This window comes from Somniosus microcephalus, chromosome 5, assembly GCF_052327205.1.
Source record: "Somniosus microcephalus isolate GS21.2 chromosome 5, FLI_Smic_1.0, whole genome shotgun sequence".
Taxonomy (NCBI): domain Eukaryota; kingdom Metazoa; phylum Chordata; class Chondrichthyes; order Squaliformes; family Somniosidae; genus Somniosus; species Somniosus microcephalus.
The window spans coordinates 204,815,067-204,830,661 of record NC_140991.1 but is presented as its reverse complement, the minus strand read 5'-3'; the positions used below and the strand labels follow the sequence as shown (position 1 = coordinate 204,830,661).

The 15,595-nt window shown below is 45.5% G+C and overlaps 1 protein-coding gene across 2 annotated transcripts in view; it reads right to left on the bottom strand.

Moving 5' to 3' along the window:
* Nucleotides 1–15,595, bottom strand: part of colq (collagen-like tail subunit (single strand of homotrimer) of asymmetric acetylcholinesterase) — a 223,836-nt gene that overhangs the window by 117,662 nt on the left and 90,579 nt on the right. For both annotated transcript variants that reach the window (XM_085988586.1, XM_085988587.1), the window contains one exon: nucleotides 14,293–14,397. In XM_085988586.1, the coding sequence (XP_085844712.1) occupies nucleotides 14,293–14,397 (105 nt within the window). The remainder of the gene's footprint in view (nucleotides 1–14,292; nucleotides 14,398–15,595) is intronic.

Sequence of the window (15,595 nt, the reverse complement as noted above, 5' to 3'; positions counted from 1 at the left end):
GCAAGAGTCTGCAGGTCTGGGAAGAAAACCAACAGTAAGAAATCTCCACAGGAGAAGTACAAAAAGGTACACCAGGTGATGGACAGTGGTTCAGACGAACAGAAAAGTGACACAGACTCCGGAAGGAGCTGGGTTGTCTGAAACTACATAATGTAACTGAAATAGAGGATCACCAGACTATCTGGGTTACACTCAAGATAGACGGAGTCCAAGTGGAAATGGAATTGGACACAGGGTCAGCTCTAACAGTCATAAATCAAAGAGACTACAAGCGGCTATTTGCACACATACCCTTGAAAGCTACAGAGATTGTCTTGAAGACGTATACGGGGCAAAAAGTCTACCCCAAAGGAAAAATAAGGGTGAAAGTGACATATAAAGGTCAGGAAATACCTAAAATGGATATATATGTACTGCCAAATGGAAGACCACCACTGCTAGGACGTGAGTGGATCCGGAAGATACATTTAGATTGGCATTCCATACAGGCACTGAAGGTGGAGGCCAAAAAGGATGACGGCGTCACACCTGGACGACTGTCAAAAATGCTAACTGACGCAAAAGAAGTGTTCCAGGAGGGACTAGGAACACTAAAAGGAATAACAGCAACAATTAAAATAGAGGATAATGCAAGCCCAAAGTTTCTGAAGGCCAGTCCAGTGCCTTATGCGATCAGACCAGTGGTTGAAGCAGAGCTGGAAGGGTTGGAATGTTCAGGAGTACTGTCCAAAGTGGACTGGAGCGAGTGGGCTACACCCATCATCCCTGTAATGAAGAGGTCGTTGAGTAATACGCCTGGGGAACCAAAGAAGGTCCGCATCTGTGGGGATTTTAAGATGACAGTGAAACCAGTCCTTCACACGGTGCAATATCCGCTTCCACGAATTGAGGATATTTTTGCCTCGCTATCTGGTGGTAAACGCTTCACCAAAATTGATCTAGCCCAGGCGTACTTGCAAATGGAGGTAGAAGAAGCTTCGAAACATTACCTTAAGATCAACACCCATAACAGTCTCTATCAATACAACTGGCTGGTGTTTGGAGTAGCCTCGGCTCCGGCTATCTGGCAAAGGGCGATGGATCAGGTCCTGCAAGGGATTCCAGGGACCCAGTGTTATTTGGACGACATCTTGGTCACGGGTGAAAATGACGGTGATCACCTCGCTAACTTGGAGAAGGTGCTCGCCAGATTAAAGGAATATGGGCTACGAGCTAATCGCCACAAGTGCGAGTTTTTCCAGAAACAGATCTCGTATTGTGGCCACGTCATCGATGAAGAGGGGTTACATAAGTCCCCTGACAAGATTGAGGCAGTAGTCAAGGCTCCAGCACCGGAAAATGTGTCACAACTGAGGTCGTTCCTCGGGCTGGTAAACTATTACCACAAGTTCTTACCAAATTTGTCTACGGTACTACACCCGCTGAACACCCTACTGCAAACAGGGGTACCATGGAAGTGGGATGACGAACGTAGACGAGCTTTCCAGAAGTGTAAAGAATTGATCACATCAAAAGAGGTGTTGGCCCATTTCAACCCAGCACTACCAGTTCGTTTGGCATGTGATGCATCACCCTACGGCATTGGAGCGGCGCTGTCGCACATATTCCCAGGCGTTTTGGAAAGGCCAGTGGCCTTCGCATCTCGGTCACTAACCTCAGCCGAGCGCAACTACGCCCAGATTGTCAGGGAGGCCCTCAGCCTAGTATGGGGAGTAAAAAAATTCAACCATTATCTGCATGGGCAGAAGTTCACCTTGCTGACTGACCACCAACCACTTGTCTCCATCTTTAATCCTAAGAAGGGCGTGCCAGTAATGACTGCACAGCGGTTACAAAGATGGTCCCTGTTTCTAGGGGCGAATCAATATGAAATAGAATAGAAAGGCACGAAACAGCATGGGAACGCTGATGGGCTATCGCGCCTGCCACTGCCTACGGTGGAGGAAGCACCAGCAGTGGACCCTATCGAGATATTTTATTCGTCGATAATTGAACGATTGCCAGTAACAAACGCGGATATAGAGAAGGAGACCCGCAATGATCCGACGCTGTCACGGGTATATGAATTGACGGTGAGGGGATGGCCAACACATGGCGACTCACTGTTGCCAGCATTCTCATCCAGAAGAGAACAGCTGTCAGTATGCCAGGGGACAGTGATGTGTGGATCCAGAGTGGTGATTCCACCCAAGTTAAGGGAGAGAGTGCTAAAGGAGCTACATGAAGGTCATCTGGGGGGAGTGAAAATGAAAATCCTTGCTAGGGCTTATGTGTGGTGGCCGGGAATCGATCAACAAATCGAAGACCTAACTAAGAGCTGCTTAGGATGCCAGAAGGTCCAAAATGCACCACCACATGCCCCTCTACACCCATGGGAGTGGCCCTCCTCTCCATGGCAACGGGTGCACATTGATTTCGCTGGTCCATTCATGGACTCAATGTTCTTAATAGCAGTGGATGCTCATTCAAAGTGGCCTGAGGTGATAAAGATGTCTTCAACCACTACACAGAAAACGATTGCAGTCCTACGGACCATATTTGCCAGAAACGGTTTGCCAGAGCAGATCTGCTCTGATAATGGACCACAGTTTGTGTCCGACGAGTTCCAAAAATTCATGAAAAGGAATGGGGTAAGGCATTACACATCCAGCCACCAATGGATTGGCTGAGAGGTTCGTACAAACCTTTAAGAAGACGATAAAGGCCATGTGCGACGAGGAAATTCCACTGCAGCATAAGATGGACAATTTCTTATTAGCCTACCGAAACGCGACACATGCAGTTACCAACCAGACCCCGGCCATGATGTTCTTTAACCGAAGGTTGAGATCTCGTCTGGACTTGCTCAGACCAAATGTGCGAAGAAATGTTGAGGACAAACAATTCCAGCACATCAACGAGAAGCTGACAAGGAGCTTCAATGTAGGGCAACCAGTCTTGGCCCGTGACTATCGAACAGAGAAGTGGCAACCCGGAACGATATGTACAAGGCAGGGGCCATTAATGTACACAGTGGATGTCGGGGAGAACATTGTGAGACGCCATGTCGATCAGATCTTAGCGTCACAGGAAGGCGTCAACCCCATGTCTCGAGTACCTGGGGATGAACCCGACATACCGGTAGCATCTACTTCAGACCCAGTAGCAGTGGAACCCGATGAACTACCCGATGAAAAGGGGTCAGAATCGCCTCTGCACCAAGAACAAGAACCTCCGGAATGGCGCTATCCCGAAAGGATCAGGAAACCGCCCCAAAGACTGAATCTATAAATGGACTTTTGTTATTAAATGTACATGTAAAAATGTAATTGTTATTTGAATATTAAGGGGTATTATTAATCTAAAAAGGGAGGAATTGTAGTGTATGTGCTTTAAGTCAGAACTACTTTTTACAGCTCCTGTATACTGTAGTACCGGCAGTAACCACGCCGGTATATAAGCTGTGCGCATGCCTCTGTACCCCAGTCTAGAGGTGACCCTCCTCCAGTAAAGACCTGTTGTTTGTTTATGTACAGCATCCGTGTAATTATTTATCCACTGAACCACGGATCTAACACTTTACACCTAAACACACTAAAAATAAACTAAGGCCTAGAAATTGAATACAACCATTAAACGGGCAGTGTTAAGGCCATAGAGTCATAGAATTATACAGCACAGAAAGAGGCCCTTTGGCCCATCGTGTCTGCGCCGGCCATCAAGCCCTGCCTATTCTAATCCCATTTTCCAGCACTTGGTCCGTAGCCTTGTATGCTATGGCGTTTCAAGTGCTCATCTAAATGCTTCTTGAATGTTGTGAGGGTTCCTGCTTCTACCACCCTTTCGGGCAGTGAGTTCCAGATTCCAACCACCCTCTAGGTGAAAAAGTTTTTCCTCAAATCCCCTCTAAACCTCTTGCCCCTTATCTTGAAACTATGCCCTCTAGTTATTGACCCCTCTACTAAGGGGAAAAGTTCCTTTCTATCTACCCTATCTATGCCCCTCATACTTTTGTACACCTCAATCAGGTCCCCCCTCAGTCTTCTCTGCTCTAAGGAAAACAACCCCAGCCTGTCCAGTCTCTCTTCATAGCTGAAACACTCCAGCCCAGGTAACATCCTCTGCACCCTCACATTCTTCCTATATTGTGGCGACCAGAACTGCACACAGTATTCCAGCTGTGGCCTAATTACTGTTTTGTACAGCTCCATCATAACCTCCCTGCTCTTATATTCTATGCCTCGGCTAATGAAGGCAAGTATCCCATATGCCTCTTTAACCATCTTATCTACCAGTCCTGCAGCCTTCAGGGATGTACATGCACACTAAGGTCCCTCTGATCCTCTGTTCTTCCTAGTGCCCAACAATTTTCAGCTGCACCACATCAAAATAGTCTAGGTAGCACGCAAAATTCAGGCTCATTCCTCATTAACATGATTATATTCTTGATATCCGTGCTAAAACTGCTCCTCATTGGCTTAACGCTCAACAGGTTGGCCAATACCAGGTCCAGCCTAATTCGCAGTCATGTTTGCCACAGGCTTTATTCAGTACTTAAAGGGGAGGTGCATTGATGCTACAGCACCTCATTGTCAAGCCATTCAGAACTGCAGCTGTAAGAAGGTGGTACTGCAAACCCATGGCGGAGCGTCAGCAAATGGAGAGAGCCCGCAGATTCTCCAATGCAGCTCTGGAAGCACTGGTCATGGCTGCGGGGAGAAAGCGTGCTGTCCTCTTCCCACACAGTGGCAGGAAGCCTTCGCAACACAGCTCACGAAGGCTCTGGCAGGAGATAGCCGCCCATGTCACTGTGGTCTCCAGATCAGCCATCCAGTGCCAAAAGAAGTTTAATGACCTCACACAGCAGGCCAAGGAGCGTGAAGGCTTCAGCAAATGCCATATCCCACCATCTGCACCACAAGCCTCATACACTGCTGCACCACACCCCCCATCAATCACATACCAACAATCTCTACCGATCACTGTTATATTCATAAATAAATAGACATTTTCATTATGAACAGCTAGCTTGAGCTAATCATTTATTCAGCCATGTGGACTAGTGTACAGGCATCCATCTTGACTACTGCCTTGTGGGTAGCCCTCCACTAAACATACAGCTCCACCTAGTGTACCATTCTAGAATGACATGTTACTGATCATTACATCCCCTTCCTTAGAGGTTAAACAAAATCAATATCAATCAATCATAACGACAAAAACATCTTCACAACAGTCAACACATTTTCAAAGCTTTACTTTATGAGCTCTAAGCTTTTCATTCTTTTATTATAGTTTTCTTTGTGCTGAAAGATTAAGTCTATCAGGCTTTTTTACTTCACGTGTGGATCTTCTCAGCACAGGTAAGTCTGATGTGTTTTCATGAGAGCCTGTATGTGTGTTTGTGCTAGATTGTTCTGGTGGTGAGTGACAAGATTCAGTTGCGGCATTGTCATCGATTTGCTCTTGGATAGTTTCTTGTGTTTTCAGGAGGGAACGGCGGTTCCTCCTGAGAATCTGTCCTTCCTCAGTTCTAACAGTGTATGACCTTGGTCCTACTTCCTCAAGAACTGTAGCTTTCCTGTTCCATGCATCTGGATCCTCAATCCTGACAACATCATCCCTTGTCAATGGTTTCAAAGTTTTGGATGACTTGTCATAGTGTGATTTCTGTTTCAGCTACAACAGTTGAAGTCTCTGTCTCAGTTCCTTACTCTGCTTTTCTTTTGCACAGCAGGGTAGCGTGGTGCGCAACTTGCGACCCATTAGGAGTTCAGCAGGTGAAGAACCACAGTCTAAAGGGGAGGCTCGGTAGCCCAGCAGGGCGAGATAAGGATCAGACTTCCTTTCTGTTACTTTCTTCAGTAGCTGTTTGAGAACTTGAACACCTTTCTCTGCCTTACCATTTGACTGAGCATACAGAGGACTGGATGTGATGTGTTGAAAGTCATAATGTGCTGCAAACTGTTGCCACTCCTTACAGTTGAAGCACGGACCATTGTCGCTAACGGCAATCCTGGGAATTCCATGTCTGGCGAAGATGGATTTAACATGCATTATGACACTGCTTGCTGATGTGCTTGAGAGCAGCACCATCTCAGGATAGATAGAATATTAGTCAATCACTATTAGATAGTCTTTACCATTCAAATGAAAAAGGTCCATACCAACTTTTTGCCATGGTGCTGTTGGTAAGTCAGCTACTATCATTGGTTCCTTTGCTTGTTTGTTTTGGTGTTTCTGACATGTCTCACATATGCCTATCATGTTCTCAATGTCCTTATTTATGCCAGGCCAATAAACAGTGTCTCTTGCTCTCCTTTTGCATTTTTCAATTCCGAGGTGTCCCTCATGAATCCTTTTGAGCATGTCTTGACGTAGAGCCTGTGGAATGACTATTCTGTTCTGTTTTAGTAATAGTCCACTTGCGACACTCAACTCTGACCTGATGTGATAATACTTTGGACAGGAACCTTTTGGCCAACCATGATGAATGTTCTCTATTACTGTTTGTAACACTGTATCTTTTACTGTTTCTTCTGCTATTTGCTTTGATTTTGTGTCTGACATGGGCAGCGCAGCAGTGACCATACTCACATGAACGTCCACGTCTTCCTCAGTAGAGCTCACATGACTCATTATGGGTGCTCAGGATAGTGCATCTGCGAACATTATGTGTTTGCCTGGTGTGTAGATCAGTTCAAAGTCATATCTTTGCAGCTTCATCATGAGTCGTTGAATCCTTCGAGACATCTCATTCAGATTTTTTTTTATGATGGCAACCAGTGGGCAGTGGTCTGTCTCAACTGTGAAGTTGGGAAGTCCATATATGTAGCCATGGAACTTTTCTAGTCCAACTACCAAGCCTAGACCTTCCTTTTCAATCTGGGCATATCGAAACTCAGAATCAGTCATAGACCTGGAGGCATAGGCAACAGGCTTCCAATCTTCACCCTCTGCTTGTAGCAAGACCGCGCCTAGGCCATCTTTTAATTCATCCGTTGACACTTTGATTCTCTTTGTTGGGTCAAAGAAGGTGAGTACAGGTGCGGTTGTCAGCACTGTTTTGAGGTTCATCCACTCTTGTTCATGTCTTTCTGTCCATGTGAACTCATTTGTTTTATGTAGCAGGTCTCGCAGACAGGCTGTCTTGGCTGACAAGTTAGGAATGAACTTTCCAATGAAGTTTATCATCCCCATGATGCATAGCACTCCTTTTTTGTCAGTGGGTCGGGGCATGTTGAGTATGGCGTTTACTTTTTCCATATCTGGCTCTATTCCTTTACCAGATAGATTATCTCCTCGGAAAGTGACTTCCTGGACGCCAAACTGACACTTGGCTTTGTTGAGCTTCAGTCCATTCCAGCGTATGCTCTGTAGCACTTTAGTCAGTCTCTCATTGTGTTCTTTCAGTGTGGAGCCCCAGATGATGATGTCATCAACATAGACCCAAACTCCTTCCAGACCTTCAATTATGTGTTCCATCGCTCTATGAAAGATTTCAGATGCAGATATTATCCCGAAAGGCATTCTGAGGAAACAATACCTGCCAAATGGTGTGTTGAATTACAGTATTTGGTGCTCTCTTCATCCAGTTTTAGTTGCCAAAATCCTTGTGAGACATCGAGCTTTGTGAAGTATCTGGCACCTGACATTTCACTGGTGATTTCTTCTCGCTTGGGAATCTGGTAGTGTTCATGTTTTATGTTTGCATTTAAGTCCTTTGGATCCATGCATACTCTTAGATCATTGTTCTTTTTCTTTACACATACCATGGAGTTAACCCAGTCTGTTGGCTCTTCGACTTTCCTGATGACTCCTAGTGTGGTCACTCTGTCCAGTTCTTTCTTGAGCCGGTCACGCAGGGGTGCTGGAACTCTCCGTGGAGCATGTACCACTGGCTGAGCATCCTCCTTTAGCTGGATCTTGTAAGTGAATGGTAGAACTCCAAATCCTTTGAACACATCCTGGAAATTACTCACTACAGAATCCACTGAGTCATCTGGTCTCCTTATGGCACAGTTTATACAGTAGACTCTCTTGACCAGTTCTAAGTCCTCACAAGCTTTGTCACCTAATAGTGAATCAAGTCCTTCAGCCACAACAGAAAACATGAGATGATGCACTTTGTCTTTGACTGTCACTTTAAGTGTGCATACACCTAAGATATCTATTTTCTGTCCATTATATTTCTTCAGTAGTACTGACTTTTTCTGTATTTTGGGCTTTTCTTTCATATTTTTAATGTCACTCATACTGATTAAGTTTGTTTTTGCCCTAGTGTCTAGTTTCAATGTAACTAATGCTCCATTTACCTGCAGTGGCATCATCCATTTGTCCTCTTTTACTGCATTAACTTTATGTTTAGCATTGTCCATTCCTGAGGGCTGCACATTTTCTGTATCCTTTTCTACATTGTCACATGACACCATTCCTACAAAAAATGTCTCACTTAAATCAGTGTCCTCAATCACATTGACTTGTTGCCCTTTCTTTGTTTTTACTTTTGAAAAGCATTGTTTGGCAAAGTGATTCTTTCCATTACATTTTGTGCACATTTTCCCAAACGTTGGGCATTGTCATGACTGGTGCTGGTAACCACAGCATTTACAATTAAAAATTCCATCCTCCGATTGCTTTGCATTTCTGTTCTGCCCATGTTTTTCCCCCTTGTAGGACACAGCACCGACAGCAGCACAGTCATTCACTACAGTCGCATTATTATTAATTTCACTGAAAATCTTTGCGTGCTGCCGAGCTAGCTCACTGGCATGGCATATTTTCACAGCATCCTCCAATGTTAGTTCGGTTTCTCTCAACAAACGTTCCCTGACCTTTTTATCATGAATACCAAACACAATCTGGTCACGAATCATGGATGATTTCAGTTCAGAGAAATTACATGTCTGTGCTTTCAGTTTCAGATTGGTCACAAAGCTATCAAAAGTCTCATCTTGCTGCTGTGTCCGTGAACGGAACACGTACCTCTCATAGGTCTCGTTCTTTTTGGGAGAACAATGTGTATCAAACTTCTTTAGCACATCGTCCATTTTTTCTCTGTCCTCCTCTTGATCAAATACAAACGTATTAAATACCTCTATCGCCTGCGGGCCTGCAACCGTGAGCAGTAACGCTATTTTCCTTGCGTCTGGCATCGTACCGAACCCGATGGCAGCAATGTAGAATTCGAATTGTTGTTTGAAAGTCCGCCAATTGCAGTCGACATTCCCCGTGAGTTTCAAACCCTCCGGTGGCTTCAAATTCTCCATGTCGCATTTTGCAATATTCAGCAGATATTACCACTTCTGGTACCATGCTATTATGTTCATAAATAAATAGACGTTTTCATTATGAACAGCTAGCTTGAGCTAGTCATTTATTCAGCCATGTGGACTAGTGTACAGGCATCCATCTTGACTACTGCCTTGTGGGTAGCCCTCCACTAAACATACAGCTCCACCTAGTGTACCATTCTAGAATGACATGTTACTGATCATTACAATCACCACTCAGACCTCACAATCATAACTTCACTTCACTCTCACAACCTTACCACTGCTGCAACACTCACACCCACATCTCACACCTTGCACACACTGACAGCTATTCAACTATGCACATCACCCGAGCACATTGCACCACTCTCGCTCATATTTCTCTTTCTCTTGCAGGCCAATGTCACTCATAACTGGAGGGAACAGTGGCAGACAGGCAGGGGGAAAGCTGCCATTGACCAACTCAGCCAGCTACAAAGACAGTGTTGAAGATCATTGGGTGGCAGATCATAGAGGCTGTGGCAAACGGCGAGGTTGAAGCCCATGGGTATGCTCATTCCTAATCCCCCTTCTCACATCCCACTTCCCCCTTATCCCACTTACAAGCTGCTGATGCTGTATGCGTGGATATCTTGCTTCCCCCCTCCCCTCACCATAATCCGACTCTTGTGCCTTTCTGCTTTCAGATAATCAAGAACAAGCACCTGAACAGCCTGTCCCGAGGTGATGCATGAGAGCAAGGGGGGAGAAGAATGAGGAGAAGAAAAAGAAGATACCACATCACTGCATCTGTCACTCACAGACACCAGCTCAGAAACTGGCACTGCGCGTACTTTAGAGGCTAGTGTAGAAGCAGGATCTGCACAGAATGAGGCACCAAGCATGAGTGGGCTGCAGCAAGGTCAGGGGGAAAGGGTGGCTCAGGGGCCAACTCCCCCGAGGGCGAGTTCATGTGCGAGTTCTGCTGCACAGGACTCAGCTGAGGACCTCGATGGGCCGGCCTTCAGACGAAGGGTGTTGGGCACACCGAATTGATGGGTGCAATGGTAAGCCTGCCGGAGAGCATCTCAGCAATGTCAAGGAGTGGGGAGGAGTCAGCCTCCAACATTGCACGGGGCTTTGTGCAGAGCATGGAGCCCAGTATTTCCAGCCTGGAATGGTACACTACAAAGAGTCCGTGACGACCTAGACGTGATGGTGTGCATGATGGGTGATGTCGCAACTTCCATTGCAGCACAGGCGGAAGAAACCCAACAACTTAGTGCTGCAGCGGAAGGGCAGACTGCTGCCCTGCAGGCTCAACTTGCTGCCATCATTATGGCTGGATTTACCACTGGCGACCGGGGCTTGCAGGGTGTCGCAGCAGCAATCTGTGCTCCAACAGATTGCTAGGAATGCTGAGGCAGTGGCAGTGGGTCAGTGGAGCAGGACCCTGCTGTCCTCAGGATGACAGCATTCCTGTTCCCACCATTGCCACTCCGCCATTGCCCTTGCAGCTGCCTGTCAGCCAGCCAGCCAAGAATGCTGCCGCCCATGCCAAGGTGGTGCAGTCTACAGCCGGGTCTTCTAGGGCCAAAGATGTCTCTCATTTCAGCTTTGTGCCCAGGAGGATGCTGTGATATTCTGTGACAGAGGGGATGGTATGATGGGGATGTGGTGAGCAAGGGGGGTCTGATGAGGCGTTCACAGACAGCCCGTCCAGAAGGGGGATTGGCTATCTGCCTCCTCCCTGCCTCCCTGTCCTCTTCCTCTAGCTCTTCTTCCTCCTCCTCCTCTCCATCATCCTCCTGAGGTGGTCCCGCAGTCCCTGGTGCCAAGGGCTGAACCAAGTTGTGAAGCATGCAGCAAACCATCACAAAATGAGACACCCACTCCGGCGTGTATGCGAGGGCTCCTCGTGAGCGGTCAAGGCAGCGGAACCGTTGCTTCAGGAGCCCGATGGTCTGCTCAATGATGTTCCTGGTGAAAGCATGGCTCTCATTATATGAGTGCTGGCCACGAGTAGTGGGGTTGCGGAGGGGAGTCATCAGCCAGGTGCAGAACAGATAGCCCTTGTCTCTGAGCAGCCACCTTTGAGTTTGATGTGGTGGCTGGAAGTTTGCTGGCATACTGGACTGACACAGGATGAATGCATCATGGCTGCTGCCAAGATAGCGGGCATTTTCCATTTGGAATCACTGGGTGTGGTCGTACACCAACTGCACATTAAGTGAGTGGTAGCCTTTGCGGTGCAGTCGATGGTGCCCTGCACCATAGGGAAGTCCGCTATCCTGGCAAAGCCACATGCGCGCTTGTCCTGCTTCTCTCTGCTGAGAGAGAAGACAACGTAGTCCCTTCTCCTGGTGTAGAGAGCCTCAGTGACCTCCTAGATGCAGCGACGGACAGTGAACTGTGAGATGTTAGCTATGTCTCCTGCTGCAGACTGGAAGGATCTGCTGCCGAAGAAATTGAGGGCCACGGTGACCTTGACTGCCACTGGGAGAGCCATGTTTGCCCTGCTCTGAGGCTACAGGTCTGGTGGCAGAGTTCTGTGACCACCTCCTTGGTGAAGCGGAGTCTCCTAATACACAGCTTCTCGCTTAACTAGAGGTAAGGCAAGTGCTCTCGGAATACATTAGGTGGGTAAGACCTCTTGTTGAGAGCCCTCCTGACCCTCCTCCTTCTTCTGCGAGCATCTTCTCCTCTTCTTCGCTGTCTCTGCTCCCTCTCCCTAAGATACTCGAGCATGAGTGGGACTGCCAGTAGAGCCCCCATGACTGTAAGTGTTGTGAGCAGAAGCCTTTAAAATAGATTGAAGGTGTTCTGCACTTGCAACAACACTCCCTGTCACCTGAGGATCTTGAAAGAAGTTAATGAAGCTGGTGGAGATGCAGAAAGTTGCACAGAGCCAGTCAAACTGCAGAAACATGTCAGGTAGTTGCTGATGATCCCTTTAAATATCGTTGCTGGAGCCTCCTTCCTGCTTGACAATGCTTGCTCAGTTCATCGCACTTGAGGCATGCTGGTAAGTAGAGCGGCGAAGTGGAATCTCACAGATCAGGTGTCAAGTGAGCGTTGCACACTCACTGATGTCATGACCTGCATCATCTACTTGATTTTAGCAATCACTGATATCTGCAGCACTGCTGCCCATCCGGGACCCGCTGGCAGCTGGCGGAAGACCAGCGGCTGCCATTTTTTCACCCGAATTTGGCGGTAATGAGTGGCGATAAACCCACAATTTCTAGGCCTATATATTTAACATGGATATAGCATCTGGAAAAATGCTCATATAGGAACTCTACTCTGGGAAATACTTCATGAATTTGTTGCATATGACCTTATTCACAGCAGAAATATTATTTATATCCTGCTCTTTTATTCCTACAGGTCCCATGTCTTTTCATTGGATTCCCCATACATGTTTGTATATCATAAGGCCACTATTTACTGTCAGTACTTGTTCATGAAGATATTTTTATAGTGCTTCTGTACATCTCATTTTTATTTTACTGTTAATACTCGACAGATGCAAATATTTCCACAGAACATCAAATAATTGCAGCTATTGCAAAAAGTGACAGACTTTTGGTCATCACGTTATTATAAAATGGTTCATCTTAAGTGTTTCCTTAAGCAGAACTGTATAATGGGCCAGTAATTCCTGTCCCAACGCATGTGTACGGACGATGTACTCACGCGTGGGCCCGGAGGAATTGCCGGTTTTCAGCATGCACAGCGCATGCGGGGAAAACCGGCATTTCCTCTCCTCTGACCCAAGGGGTTAAGAGACGGAACGCGTGCGAGGTTTCAGGTAGCGCGTGCGCGCTGTACTTCCTTTTTTTTGAAGAGTTGCCCGTGGGGAAAAGACTCCGGTTTTTACGCGTGGAAAAAGCAGCCGTAAGTACTGTACTTACTTTTAACAGGTAAGTGGTCTATTAAGTAAAATTAGAAAATTTTTCCACACGTTCATTATTTTTGAAGACTTTACAGTAAGGTAAGTGTATTTTTAGCCCCGATTTTTTATATAATAATCTTTTTCAAAATTTAAAATTATTGTTTAAAATAGTTTTTTTACAGTTATTTATAGTTCATTTAAGTAGTGCAATGTTTTTTTTAATTTTCTTTCAAGTTTAAGTAGTGTTTTGGGGCCAGGAGTTTTCATGAGTTTGACAGTTCTTACTATCAAACTCATGAATGAACTTTCGCAACCTCCCATTGGTTGCCCAGTGCTCACATGATCCCAGCCGCCTCATCGCACTAAGTACACCGCTGGGTCACGCACGCACAGCGCGGCAGGACCTGAAGCAGGCCAGTGACAGGAAATGCAATGCGGGCCAGGATTGAAATGTCAGTGCGCCGGGTAAGTGCACATCGGGGGCTTGCACGCGCGGCAAGCCCCCGAACCTAATTTCTGGGCCAATGTTGGCAAAGAGTCCATTTACTGGTGAAAAGAAATCATGTTAAATTAGTTTAGAGCTGAACTCAAATTTGGTGGCTTTGACACTTGGGTAACTCTAAAGGCAAAGTCCAATTTTTTTTAAAACCATGGTGCACAAGTCAAAGGGATACCACTCCACGTTGTGGGACAGTGTAGGGAAGTTCACACACCAACCTCCAGCCAGCTTCTCAAATTCTTGAATTTCTACAGCTTTTACAAATTCCAAAGCCAGAGAACTCAAGCACCCAACACTGTTCTTTGATAGCCCACTTTAATATTGTATCCAAAAATATGGATTGAACCTTCCTCCTTTTACAGCAACAACTGCAAATATAACTGATCCCTTCATGGCTTAAATGGCACAAAAGCACCTATTGCAGTTGTCTGAAAATATATAGTTTATTCAATAATATCAATCCGAGACAAACAAAAAGATTAGAATCTTCACTTCCTTAATGGGAGAGTGGCTGGGAGCAGGGAAATGAAAGGCGGAGGGCTGAGTGAGGCTGAAATCAAACACCTGCAATTTGTATTACTTTTAAATAATGCAAATTCAAGGTTAAAAAAGAGTGAAGATTCAGATCATCTTGTTCATCCCAAACTGTCTACTAATCTTACCTGGGGGCCTGTAGGCCCAGGAGGACCAATTATACCTGATACTTTACATGAAGATTCAGTTGTCTTTATTTCCAAAGGTAAATTCTTCAAATTTACTTCTTCTTGCTAAAAAACAAAAACATTACAGAAAAAATGTCATGTATAAATGATACATATTCCTAATAAATGAACTAATTAAAAAGATGATTAGGCTGTAAAAAGGACTCAGTCTTTTCGTTTGCGATCAGTTCATTGATCAGTCAAGTGCCACGCATAACTGCTTCTAAACACCATGGCAGACTCTCAAAAGAAGACGCGAAGGGAGATTTTCCTGTTATCGTAACTGGGCATATTGGAACACCTGGGCGCAGCGCACAGAGTAAAATCAAGTGGGGAGGGTGAGATCCAGGAGCAGAGCCCACTCAACTTTCCAACAGTTTTAATTAATGGACAGAAATTTGAACGGGCTCCATTAGCGTGAGATTCTTCCTATTCGTCACCAAGCAATTCAATACGCCCAAGTACAATAATATGAATATCTGATCCACTGTTTATTAAATTGAAAGTCTAAGGTGAAGGGTCAAGGTCAGTGGTACTGGACACCACCAACTTTGAAAAGAGTAGGAGAGCAGACAAGGTAAATTAAAGAGTAAGTGATTAGATGGTCAGTCATTGATTTGTGGCCCAGGGTGCTCCATGGTGTGTGAATAAATGGTCCACAGAAACAAAAAGTTTAGACATTCCTGTTCAATAGTTACCATCAAAAAATGAATGGCTAAGATAAATTCTGTCTGTCATGGGCTACTACCTAAGCTACATGCCTGAATGTATAGACCTGTTCCAAAGCAATCCTTTACTGTGTAACAAGTATAATAGAATCCTAAATCGGAAATCCAAATATAACTAAATGTAGATTTCAAAAGACAATCCACACTTTTCAGATGACTCAGTTGGTAAATGCACTGTCCAGTGTGGAAGTGAGACATACCGGTCTGGAAGGTCAAACAGTGCTGATTATCTCTCCCCTGGGTCAAATATCCTTCTAACAGCAAGACTATCTAGGCTCATACATGAAGACATTTGTGTGAGATGTCTATTGAACCATATCCCAAGAAAGAAGGGCAAGAAATTGGAAATGGGGGAAGGGGAGAATGATAGTACCATTTTTGTCAGGAAAAATACAGATCTCAATCAATTCTTTGGTCAGTGCAGACTTCAAAGTTATTTTTCCTCTGTGGCAACAGCCTCCAAAAATAAAACATTTAAGAAACATGTTAAAAGTGAGGCAGCTCTTTTTTAAGTTTATAGAAATTCTGCAAATATT